The sequence below is a fragment of the Penicillium cosmopolitanum genome (genome assembly GCF_028827165.1).
Source record: "Penicillium cosmopolitanum strain IBT 29677 chromosome Unknown utg000008l:1.0-4398992.0:1.0-4402845.0, whole genome shotgun sequence".
Classification (NCBI taxonomy): domain Eukaryota; kingdom Fungi; phylum Ascomycota; class Eurotiomycetes; order Eurotiales; family Aspergillaceae; genus Penicillium; species Penicillium cosmopolitanum.
The window spans coordinates 4,037,950-4,048,900 of record NW_026622678.1 but is presented as its reverse complement, the minus strand read 5'-3'; the positions used below and the strand labels follow the sequence as shown (position 1 = coordinate 4,048,900).

Below are 10,951 nucleotides of genomic sequence, written 5' to 3'. Positions count from 1 at the left end.
CCCTCACCAACCCTCTCTCCAAAGCCTTAGACAATCTTCTTTTCTTCCAAAACCTCCACCCAAAGAACCCCCCCAAGACCAAGCAAAATAACACCCGCCGCAGCACCAATACCAATACCCGCCTTCTCTCCGGTACTGAGCTCCTTCTTAGGCATGGGCAATTTAAAAGATTCCGTCGGAACAGGAACAACCGAGGAATCACTAGCCTGGAATCGAATCTGAATAGCCGAAGCCGTTGCAGCCCAAGCAGTTGTCTTTATTGATATCGTTGAATCAGAGTATATAATTGTTGAAGGGCTGTTGAATGTTTTGGCACAGTAGTCTTGGAACATACAGTCGAAGCCACTATAATTTCAATTAGTTTAACTTGAATGAACCACATCCCCTAAAAGTGAAAGGGCAAAAGAAACGACACAGCGTCCATCAATTGACCATGCGAACAAAACAGCATACCTCGGACAACAAATCTCAGTAGTAACTACCCTCTGCGTCACCGTTGGCAACGTACAAGCCTTATAACCTGACGGACATTGGCCGGGACTATAATAGCGATCGAACTTCCAACCTTCCGGCACACAGTCATCACCATTCGGTCCATCAACACCCTGTATCAAATATGGCATACCATAGTATGCGCTGGTGTGTGGGGTAAAGCAAGAAGCAGGCGGGGTGAAGACTGTCGTGAGAGGGCCTGCGTTGGAAGTACGCGTGGAATCGGGTCTGTTGGCGCTAGAACTTGACCAGGATGCGCTGTCGAAGGAGAGGGAAGGGGTGAGTAGAGTTGAGAATATGATAAGGTGGGAAAGGACCCTAAAGGTCAGTGTTGACCTCATTCCTGTATCTCATGTAGTATAGTGAGTGCGGGTGTTATTGCCAGTGGCTAAGGCTAAACAAACGACGTGATGTGCGGTATACTTCAAAAATGTTGTATAATTAATTTTAATTAAGATACTTTTCCTCAAGATTCAGTATTTCTCTACTTATATGTATTCCCTGAAGAACCAAGAACCAAGCAAGATCTACAGGTTCACGTCTGTGCAGCACCCACACCTCGTATTCCGCCCTGTTTCGCGCCGGAGAAATCAACCCAGAACCAGACGAACGGCGCCGGGGTCCGAGTCAAAGAGCCGGCACTTGGCTCCCTCGGTTGCCCTTTGCCCTGCTGCGGTTCATGACGCAGGGGGTTTTCCTAGCGGCTTTCTAGCCTATAGTGGTGGTAAGTTGCGAGATCCCGAGTCAACTTAGGGTTTTCGGGGTGTTTGCATGATTCATGTTGGTGGGGGAGGGTTATCAATATTATGTTCTTGGGCTGGCTGGCAGCAAGTTGAGTTACTATTAACAAGTCTTGACGTGTACTAGTAGATTCAATGGGTCTTCTAGTATGATGATTTGAGTACTCGTATGGAGGTAGGGTGTGGTACTACTAGTAGCCCTGGAGTATGGTGAATCTAGTCCATGACGAGTTGGATGCCGATTGATTACATTCAGTGAACTGAGACCAGCTCATTGGGTCTCTCAATGAATACTGCCAGGGTCCACGGGTCCAGCCCATGACTTGCATAGCACTAGTACTAGTATCAGATCAACAATCTAAGTGTAGATCTGGACTATCACCACTTCCAAGCTCATCTACATCGTTTACAGAGAAGAAATACCACTCTCCAACTACTCCTACACAGGAAAAATTGATGGTAGATGGCTGACTTCGCTATTTTTGTAATCCCATCCCGATAAATACATCCAAAGGACACCTCGTCCGAGCCCGGGGGGATACCTCAAATCATACCCGCAAGCCATTTTTCGTCATCTAGCGCAGAGAGAAAATTTGGGGGTGTGTAAAGAAACTCGGAACTAAATCATGCATCGTCGCAAATCGCACTCCTCTAGTACTTCTTGCCCTGGCGGAGGACATCACCGAACTCCTCGAGAGGGGAGCGGATGAGCTTAGTGTCCTTCCACAGGTTGGGGGTGAGGAAACCGTAGGTGTTGACGACGGCGACGAAGGTAGCCTTGAGGGTGTTCTCGAGGGTCTTGGTGGAGCCGGAGGAGGAGGTGTAGGCATCCTCGACACCAGCGAGCTGGAGGAGACGCTTGACGGCGGGGGAGGCGACAAGGCCGGTACCACGGGGAGCGGGGATGAGCTGAGGTGAAAATTAGTGGGGTTCACGGGGAATAGATATCTGGATCAATTCGATATCCAGCGGATTGAAGGTATACATACACGGACGGAGACGGAACCACACTTGCCGGACTGCTTGACGGGCAGAGAGTGAGGCTCACCAAGGTTGGAACCCCAGTAACCGCGACGGACGGGGAGGACAGCGAGCTTGGCGATGGTGATGGCGGCACGGATGGCAGTGGCGACTTCCTTGGAGGTCTTGATACCGAGACCGATGTGGCCCTCGGAGTCACCGATGAGGACGATAGCCTTGAAGCGGGTACGCTGACCGGCACGGGTCTGCTTCTGGACGGGCTTGATCTGTAGGGAGGAAATATGAATTAGCAATTGTGTTCTGTTCGGTTCGGTTCGGTTTGGGTTTGGGTTCGAGTGTGTGATTGCTTTGCGATGCAATGACAGAGATGATGGCCATCAATTGGTGGGTGCTGCAGCAGCTGTCGCATTCTGATGTTGATATTCCTTGTTCCTTCTTGTCGTAGTTGATGTCCCCCTGCTGCAGCTCCCAGTCCAATCGGTGTCTCTCATCGCATGATCGCAGGTCGCATTGCATTCGTCTCGGTGGGGTTGAATCGGATTGTGGATTGTTGATATCGCACCTTCATAACCTCATCCTTGAGCTTGGGCAGGAAGAAGTCGACAATCTGGAACTCCTTGATGGGGAGAGAGTGCAGGTAGATCTGCTCCATGGAGGTGATCTTGCCGGCCTTGACGAGACGACCGAGCTTGGTGACGGGCTGCCACTCCTTCTCCTCCTGCTTTCCACCACGACGGCCACGGCCACGGCCACGACCGCGACGGTCACCACCACGGTCGCCGCGCGAGCCAAATCCTCCACGTCCACGGGGAGCAGCGTCAGCCATTTTGGATGTATGTAGGGGCGACGAAAGCGAATTTGTCGATAGAGGGTCGAATGGTCGAACTTCACGGGCAGCGGTTAGCACCAAAATTTCGGGGCGGAGGTGGGCTAAGCGAGCGTGTTCGATGCCCTACCCGCCCTAGCCCTAAGTCCAGATCGGGACATCACATGATATACCCGGGCGCTAGCACGGATATGTCACCTGACCACATCTATTTAGTGCCTGCCCCGTAAGGCACCAACATTCAGATCACCTGATCTGATCCGGGGAAATCAGGTTTCCCCTTGCCCTCGCAGGATGATGCGCATCATCAAGTGACACCAACACCAGACTATTCAACATTCTTTCTTTCTTTACTTTCCCCTAAAAAGTGCCCTAATATAGCTATCTCTAATTCCATATACCAGTATACTATATACTATACTATATACTATAATACACTATACCACACTTGTTCCGCCCCCAATTGAGCCTCCCGACGCGGGTGCATTTCCTCTTTGGGAAGCGATAGCCTCCCCTCGATTTCCTCGACTCCGCAATTTAAACATGCGGGCCCGCCTTTCCAGGTTCCTCGAGACTTCTTGAATACTTTCTTTTTCTCTCCGACTTCCTCTCACACCCTTTCGCCTACACTCACTTCCTCTCATTCCTTTTACACCCCTCTCACCACCATGTTGCGCTGGTTCGTTCCACGGTTCTCCTTCTCCGAGGAAAAGGAAAAACGAAACACTGACTTCATTCAGGTACCAGTCCAAGTTGGCCAAGCGCCCTATCCTCACAGCCAGCGTCACCAGCGCTGTACGTCTCTCCCCTCTCCGCCCGATACCCTCCGTCCTCTCGATCCTGTCGCTAATTCACAATCCCAGGTCCTCTTCGCCTCCGGCGACACCCCTCGCTCAACAGGCCGTCGACCGCCGAGGTCTCGAGAAGCACGACTTTGCCCGCACCGGGCGCATGGCCCTCTACGGCGGAGGTACGACTGATAATACCCCAATGACCCTCTCCCCTCTGTCGCAAGATTAATATCTAATACCTTCCTCCGCTTAGCCGTCTTCGGTCCCGTCGCTACCAAATGGTTCGGTATCCTGCAGCGTCATGTCGTTCTCAAAACTACCTTGACCACCACCCTCGCCCGTGTCGGCTGTGACCAGTTCATCTTCGCCCGGTCCAATTGACCGCTTTCCTTCCTCCATGGCCATTATGGAGGGTAGTTTCTCCGCTCGACAAGTTGAAGCACTCCTGGTTGCCGGCCTACAAGGCCAATTGTATGGTCTGGCCGTTTGTGCAGGGCGTCAATTTTACATTTGTGCCGCTGGAGTTGCGTGTGTTGGTGGTGAATGTGATTAGCTTGGGTGAGTTTTCTCTTCTACCTTTCTTCTCTCCCGATGTGTCTGAACTAATTTACTTGTACTTCCTAGGCTGGAACTGCTTCCTCAGCTTGATGAACAGCGATGAGGTGTAATGGCCATCCATACCCATACTCATTTACCCATCATCTTCATGTGCATTGTTTGCGATCATTGGCATATAGAGGTTCTGTCTGGTCTTTTGATTCCCCGGTTTGCTTTCAGGTTTGCCACTGGCAGGTTTGGTTTGGTTTGGTTTGTTCATGATAGGTCACGGTATATATTGTTAGATTTGCGACCGAGTATTACTAGTACGAGTGCGAGTAGTCGAGTTCTGGTGGTCCCGATGAATAGAATAAAATAAAGTATATCTTACTGTTTATTTAATTCTTCAGTGCTAGTCGTATACTAGTCGTATACTACTAGTATACTCTGTAATCTACTACTCTGTGCACCTCTACCCGCCGGTCCCAAAAAGGAAAGGCAATTTTTGTGGTCCGCCGCAAAGCCCAACTTGAACTTGAAAGTCTCGAGAATTTCGAAATTTCCCGCCCGACCACCCATTCACCTCTTCTCCTGCCTGGTGCAGATTAAATTATCCTCAATCATCACCTTGACTCGACTCTAGTCACCTTTTCATTGAGTCCTCCTCTTTGTGTCCACCGACGGCACCTTCCCGGCCCGAAAATCTTCCCCCTCCGCCTCCGCCTTCGACTTCTGAGAATCACAACTTCACCTCTCCCACCCCTCACCCACCACAACTTCACCCACCATGGCCGCCGTGGAGAATGGTCACCCCGTGACGGATGAGAATGCCGCTCCTGCGGTCTCCGCCTCGACCGACGAGGTCACCGTCTTCCATGACCCCGAGAACTTCAACGTGAAGCACCCTCTCATGCACGAGTGGACTCTGTGGTTCACCAAGCCCCCCAGTGGAAAGGTAAGCCGGCCACCATACGAGTACTAAAAAACACTGCGCAAGCCATCGCTAACCCGCAATCCACCACTAGGGCGATAACTGGAACGACCTACTCAAGGAAGTCGTCACATTCAGCTCCGTCGAAGAATTCTGGGGCATCTACGTATGACCGCCCTCCATCCTCCTTCACCCGCAAGACCTATCCTATCCTCCAGGACATACACTAACACCACCACCACCTACAGAACAACATCACCCCAACCTCCGAACTCGGCCTAAAGGCCGACTACCACCTCTTCAAGAAGGGCGTACGACCGGAATGGGAAGACCCGCAGAACAAGCACGGCGGCAAATGGTCATACCAATTCAAAGACAAGCGATCCGTCCCCATCGACGACCTCTGGCTACACGCCCAGCTAGCCGCCATCGGCGAGACGCTCGAGCAAGACGCCGACAACGAAGTCATGGGCGTGGTAGTCAATGTGCGCAAGGGATTCTACCGAGTCGGACTGTGGACCCGCACCGTGGGCAAGAGTATCCAGGGCGATAAGAGTACCCGCACACCCGCGCAGGGTAAGGATATTCTCGAGGCGATCGGGCGTCGGTTTAAGGAGGTCCTTCGTCTCAAGGAGGCGGATGTGGTTGAGTTCTCTGGACACACTGATAGTGCGCACAGTGGTAGCACCCGTGCCAAGGCTAAGTACACTGTCTAGATCTTGAGATGGAGAATTGGAGTGGCAGTGGCAGGCAGTGGTTGCTGTGCGTGACGCTCGGTGGATGGATAGATGGCGCGGGGGCGTCCATGGGCGTTTCATTGATGGCTCCCTGATGGGGGTCCTGGAGTGAAAAGTGATGATATCCAGTTATGTTACTGCTGCGAATATGCAGCGACGACCTGATTGCTTGCGACATGTATCTTACCCTTAACAACGCATTTTATGAGGCATATGTCGTGCGTGGCTGGTGCTGGTCCGTGTTTATGGTTTCATAGTTCAATACTTAAGTTTACTGGACATTCCTCGTTCAGATATTTGGTTCTAGTGGTGCGTAGGGGATGGATTCTAGTAATGACTCGGAGTCACAGTGCAGTACTAGTACTAGTAGTATTAGCTCTGGAGTACTAGGAGACACTAGGGGGTACTAAGTGCTAGACCGGAATATATATCTGGGCCTGTAGGTAGATCCCCCACCTGGGCACTTGGTACTAAGAGTACCAATTATCCAAGTCCCATCAATCAATGTACTACTAGTACCTAGGTACTGACCTAGACACAATGAACCAGTGACTGAGTTCACCACTAAGCTCTAGTCAGATCGCAATCCCACCTGGGCATCCAAAGAAGCGTTCAACGGCTTCCGCCGAGCGTTACAAGTATACTACTAGTAGTACACAGCATTGCCTGGGGTGATTCATGCCCATTAAACCCGCAATGGTCCCCCTCTGGTCACTGCCAGTGGCAGATAATTCTACTATTACTTGAAATATTGGAACGAATTGAATATTCTCTACACAGACAGCTGGGCATTAAGAAACTTGAACTTAAGCTAAACAGAGTTCCAAGGTTCAAGTTACTGAGTGTGCTGCATTCCTCGAAGACCGCACAAGTCAACTTGAACGAGAGTCTAGCCTCCCCATGGTGATACAGAATCTCAGCTCAGCTGCACAGTCAGCACGTTCCACTGGTCCTAGTTAGCTAGTATTAGCACATAGTATCCGACTCGGTCCATTCCGGCTGTGAAGCCTCAATGAAGCGGTGGTAGTCAGCACAACATGCAACGGCCATCAAAAGGCTGCCCAGATGAACCAAGATTCTATACTTTCAAATTCCCCTCTTCACTGACAGCCTCGATTCTTTCAACTTCATCCTATCCATCTCTCTTCCACCCACCATGGACTGGTCCCTCCTAAACTTCGCCCGCAGCGGCCTCGCAGTCCTCCTCTCCCTCCTCCTAATATTATACTGGTACATCCGCATACCTAACGACATGCCGCAAAACATCCCAACAGTACCAATCTACATCTCAATAATGGGACTATGGAGCGACATGGGCCAAGACGACATTTACGACAAATGGCTGCGTCCCAAATTAGAAAAATACGGCGCGGTAAAGATCTGGTTCGCTGGTCGGTGGAATGTACTTGCTACCAGACCGCGGTTACTAGTCGACATGTTCCGACACGAAGATGTGTATGCGAAAGCAGGGTCTCAGAAGAAGATTCCCTGGAGCGTGATTGCCTCGTTGGTTGGTGATAATATTATTAATGCGCATGGGGAGAATTGGAAGTTATATACTTCGATTATGAAGCCGGGGTTGCAGAGGCGGATTACGGATTCGGGACCCTTGTTGTTGAAGTCGCGACGGTTTGTGGATGTTCTTATTGAAGAGCAGGGGGGTTTGGATAGTGGGGGTGTCTTAGTGAATCCGATTATTCAACGGTGGGCGTTGAGTTGTATGGGGATTAATTTTATGAATGTTGATTTGGAGGTATATCACCCGTCCACGGCCAACTATATCTACTAGTACTAACACCAAGGACGAAACAGTGCCTCGAAAAACCAGGCCAACGCCTCGAACAACTCCAAACAATCATCAAAAAAACCCTCTTCAAACCACTCTTCTTCAACTTCCCCGATCTAGACCGCTACCCAACCCTCTTCCCCCAACGCGCAACCGCCTTCTCCATAATGCAAGAATTCGGCGACCTCCTAGTTGAAACAGTCAAACAACGAATCCAAACCACCGACGCCGACGGCGAACAAGTAGTCGACGGCCTCGACAAAGCCCTAGCAACCAACGAAATAACAACGGAACAATACCGCGCCAATCTAAAAGTAACCTTCCTAACCGCGCATGAAAACGCCCAACAACTCCTAAACAGCGCAATCTGGGTCCTAGGCTCAAACACGACCATCCAAGACAAACTTCGCGAAGAGGTCTTATCCCTCTCCACTTCAAACCCAACAACAGACCAACTAAACAGTCTACCTTACCTATACGCGGTAATTCTCGAACTTCTCCGCCTCTACCCGCCCGTCTCACAACTCATAAATCGCGTAACGACATCATCAGCTGTATTAGGCGGAGAAGTGCCCATTCCGAATCACACGTGGGTGGGGTGGAATGCGTACGGGGTACACACAGACCCGAATGTATGGGGAAGTGATGCGAGGACATTCCGGCCTGAGAGGTGGGGTGGTGATGTGAAGGGGATTCATGGGGCAGTGCGGAGTAAAACGGTTCAGTGTCATTTTATTGCGTTTAATTCGCATTCGAGGAAGTGTTTGGGACAGGGGTTTGCCGTGTTGCAGATGAAGGTTTGTTTGTTTGAGATGGCGAGGAGGCTGGTTTGGGTTGTTGATCCGGATTATGAGTTGAAATTGACTTCGGTGAGTAACTAGTTGCCTTCAGGTTTGCTGTGGTATATACTTTGGGGATAACTTTGTCGGCTGATATTTGTTTTAGGGCGGGATTATGGCTCCTTTGGGGTTGAGGGCTATTATGACGGAGAGGGTGGAGGTTAAGGAAGGAAACTGGCAGGGAGAGGATAAATGATGACTGGGGATAATCAGTTCAGATAGTATTAGTATACTACTATGACTAGTATTATGTGAGATGTCTGTTTAGTTGGATATGGTGGAAACGACCTTCGAGGGAACTATACTTGATATACTTGAGACTATCTGGGGTCATTTGGTACTGGAGTACTAATAGTAGTAGCCACTGACATTCCTTCTGCACCGCCGAGCCCGAAAGTGAATTCAATAAACCCTGATATCGGCAGATATCATCTCTTGGGGGTCACACGACCGTAGCTGGATAGAATCGAGAGTCCATGGCCAACTCAACCGGCATTGCGCCATAACTCTATATCTATTCACAACGCCGTCCCCATCTACACCCCGAACCATGGACCCCAAGCCCAATGCAAAACTACAACCACCTCTACCTGAAACCACCTGGGAAACAGATTTACTACTAGCAGTACATACGCTTCACACTTACCAGCAGTACCTACACAATGAGTCCAATAGTCTACAAAGTCGCCGTCCTAATATTCCACGGCGCAGACATCCTCGACTTCACCGGACCAATCGAAATCCTCTCCCACGTCTCATGCAGATACAAGGACAAAGAGAAAGGCAAACACGATGGCGACCTCAGTGAGCCTGAGCCCCAAGGACAACCAATGTTCGAAATAACGACCATCGCCCGTGACGAAACCATCACAACGAGCTGCTCAACAAAGATAAAAGCAGACATGCTCCTATCAACCGCCTACCCAATAATCAGCACCTTTGACATTCTCATCGTACCCGGTGCCGCCCCAACACTGATCCACGCTCTAGTCGAGCACGAGACACCAGAGAAAGATCTCGTCTGCGCATACGCCCGGACAAACCCGTCCCGACCCCGAATCATCTTCTCCATATGCACCGGGGCATTCCTGCTCGGCGCGGCGGGGATTCTGCCCGGGACAACGGTGACGACGCACCAGCATGCGTTGGAGGTGTTGCGGGGGATCTGCGCCAGCGCCGGCAGCAACGATAACGGCAACGTCAACGGCAACGGCAACGTCAACGGCAACGGTAGCGGGACCGGGACGAAAGATATACCACGAATTGTGAGAAGACGATTCGTAGACGGGGGATATGTACGTGAATCGCGAGTTCAGGTAGTGACAGCTGGGGGGATTAGTTCGGGACTAGACGCGACGTTTTACATTGTTTGTTTGTTGGCTGGGGCGGAGACGGCGTCTTGGATTGCGAGGGTTATGGAGTATGGGTGGAGGGAGCCGGAGAGTGGACTCTGGCCGAGAGGATTTGCTGGACCGCGATCGTACTTGGGTACGAGTAGAGCTTAGGGATTGGATGCCCTAGTCTTCGAAAGGTGGAAGGCTGAAGCCGGAAGCCGGAAGCCACGGAGGAGATACATATTCAAATGTCCGGTGTGTCTGTTCTGCTCCACTTTGTAATGGCGGGTGTCTGACTGGAAAGGGAAGATGTCTGACTCCACTGGCTTTGGCTCTGGCGAATACGGGTGGCTGACGATGTCGCCATTGCGCAGCGATTTCGGAGGGAGAGGAGGGAGAGGAGGAGGAGGAGGAAGAGGAAGAGGAAGAGGAGTTGGGGTAGAGTAGAGTCGGAGTTGAGAAGAGAGAGAGAATGTGTATGTGTGTGTGTGGTGGTTGGAAGGAAGTTGCGATGTATGCAGTCGATCATGTGCTTCGCCATCAACGTTGAGCCTCACGCTTTACTTTACATACACATACACATACGTTTGAGAGGATTCTACCAATTCGCATAGCAGATCCCCCAGGGCCAATGCTAATCATTTGCCAATTCTTGCCAATTCTTACCTATTTTACCCTTTCCACCAATTGTTCCTGCCAATCTTTGCCCAGCCTGGGCACTCTTGGCCGCTCACCTTTCCCCCAGTTGCCGCGCCCTTCGCAGAGACTAAACCCAGCCACGAGCATCTCGTTGGTCGACCAGAGCGAAGTCGGAGCGATAAGCATTGCCAACGTCGTTTATTAGACGGGCGTACCCCCCAGCTGCCTTACGCAAGGCTTGTCTTGACTTCTTGCAGCTTTTAACTACCTGCAATCACTTCCTTTGAATTTATCCAACATCAGATCACATACAATGCA

The 10,951-nt window shown here is 50.9% G+C and overlaps 6 protein-coding genes across 6 annotated transcripts; 4 read left to right on the top strand and 2 right to left on the bottom strand.

Moving 5' to 3' along the window:
• Window positions 1-26: 26 nt before the first annotated feature.
• On the bottom strand, window positions 27-833 carry N7509_008055 (uncharacterized protein; the record flags this gene model as incomplete). The annotated part of the gene is made up of 3 exons (XM_056632692.1): window positions 27-254; window positions 335-345; window positions 509-833. The coding sequence occupies 3 exons, from the start codon at window positions 831-833 to the stop codon at window positions 27-29; spliced, it is 564 nt and encodes a 187-aa protein (XP_056488243.1).
• A 1,050-nt stretch (window positions 834-1,883) lies between these two features.
• On the bottom strand, window positions 1,884-3,039 carry N7509_008054 (40S ribosomal protein uS5; the record flags this gene model as incomplete). The annotated part of the gene is made up of 3 exons (XM_056632691.1): window positions 1,884-2,141; window positions 2,222-2,479; window positions 2,776-3,039. The coding sequence occupies 3 exons, from the start codon at window positions 3,037-3,039 to the stop codon at window positions 1,884-1,886; spliced, it is 780 nt and encodes a 259-aa protein (XP_056488242.1).
• Window positions 3,040-3,707: 668 nt separating this feature from the next.
• N7509_008053 (Mpv17/PMP22 family protein) lies at window positions 3,708-4,498 on the top strand (the record flags this gene model as incomplete). The annotated part of the gene is made up of 5 exons (XM_056632690.1): window positions 3,708-3,718; window positions 3,780-4,009; window positions 4,084-4,179; window positions 4,248-4,388; window positions 4,455-4,498. The coding sequence occupies 5 exons, from the start codon at window positions 3,708-3,710 to the stop codon at window positions 4,496-4,498; spliced, it is 522 nt and encodes a 173-aa protein (XP_056488241.1).
• Window positions 4,499-5,154: 656 nt separating this feature from the next.
• Window positions 5,155-6,014, top strand: N7509_008052 (eukaryotic translation initiation factor 4E; the record flags this gene model as incomplete). The annotated part of the gene is made up of 3 exons (XM_056632689.1): window positions 5,155-5,322; window positions 5,393-5,464; window positions 5,547-6,014. The coding sequence occupies 3 exons, from the start codon at window positions 5,155-5,157 to the stop codon at window positions 6,012-6,014; spliced, it is 708 nt and encodes a 235-aa protein (XP_056488240.1).
• Window positions 6,015-7,191: 1,177 nt separating this feature from the next.
• xanG (cytochrome P450 monooxygenase xanG) lies at window positions 7,192-8,856 on the top strand (the record flags this gene model as incomplete). Its single annotated transcript, XM_056632688.1, has 3 exons — window positions 7,192-7,788; window positions 7,848-8,690; window positions 8,767-8,856. The coding sequence occupies 3 exons, from the start codon at window positions 7,192-7,194 to the stop codon at window positions 8,854-8,856; spliced, it is 1,530 nt and encodes a 509-aa protein (XP_056488239.1).
• A 466-nt stretch (window positions 8,857-9,322) lies between these two features.
• Window positions 9,323-10,165, top strand: N7509_008050 (Isonitrile hydratase-like protein xanA; the record flags this gene model as incomplete). Its single annotated transcript, XM_056632687.1, has 1 exon — window positions 9,323-10,165. The coding sequence occupies one exon, from the start codon at window positions 9,323-9,325 to the stop codon at window positions 10,163-10,165; it is 843 nt and encodes a 280-aa protein (XP_056488238.1).
• Between the last annotated feature and the right edge of the window lie 786 nt (window positions 10,166-10,951).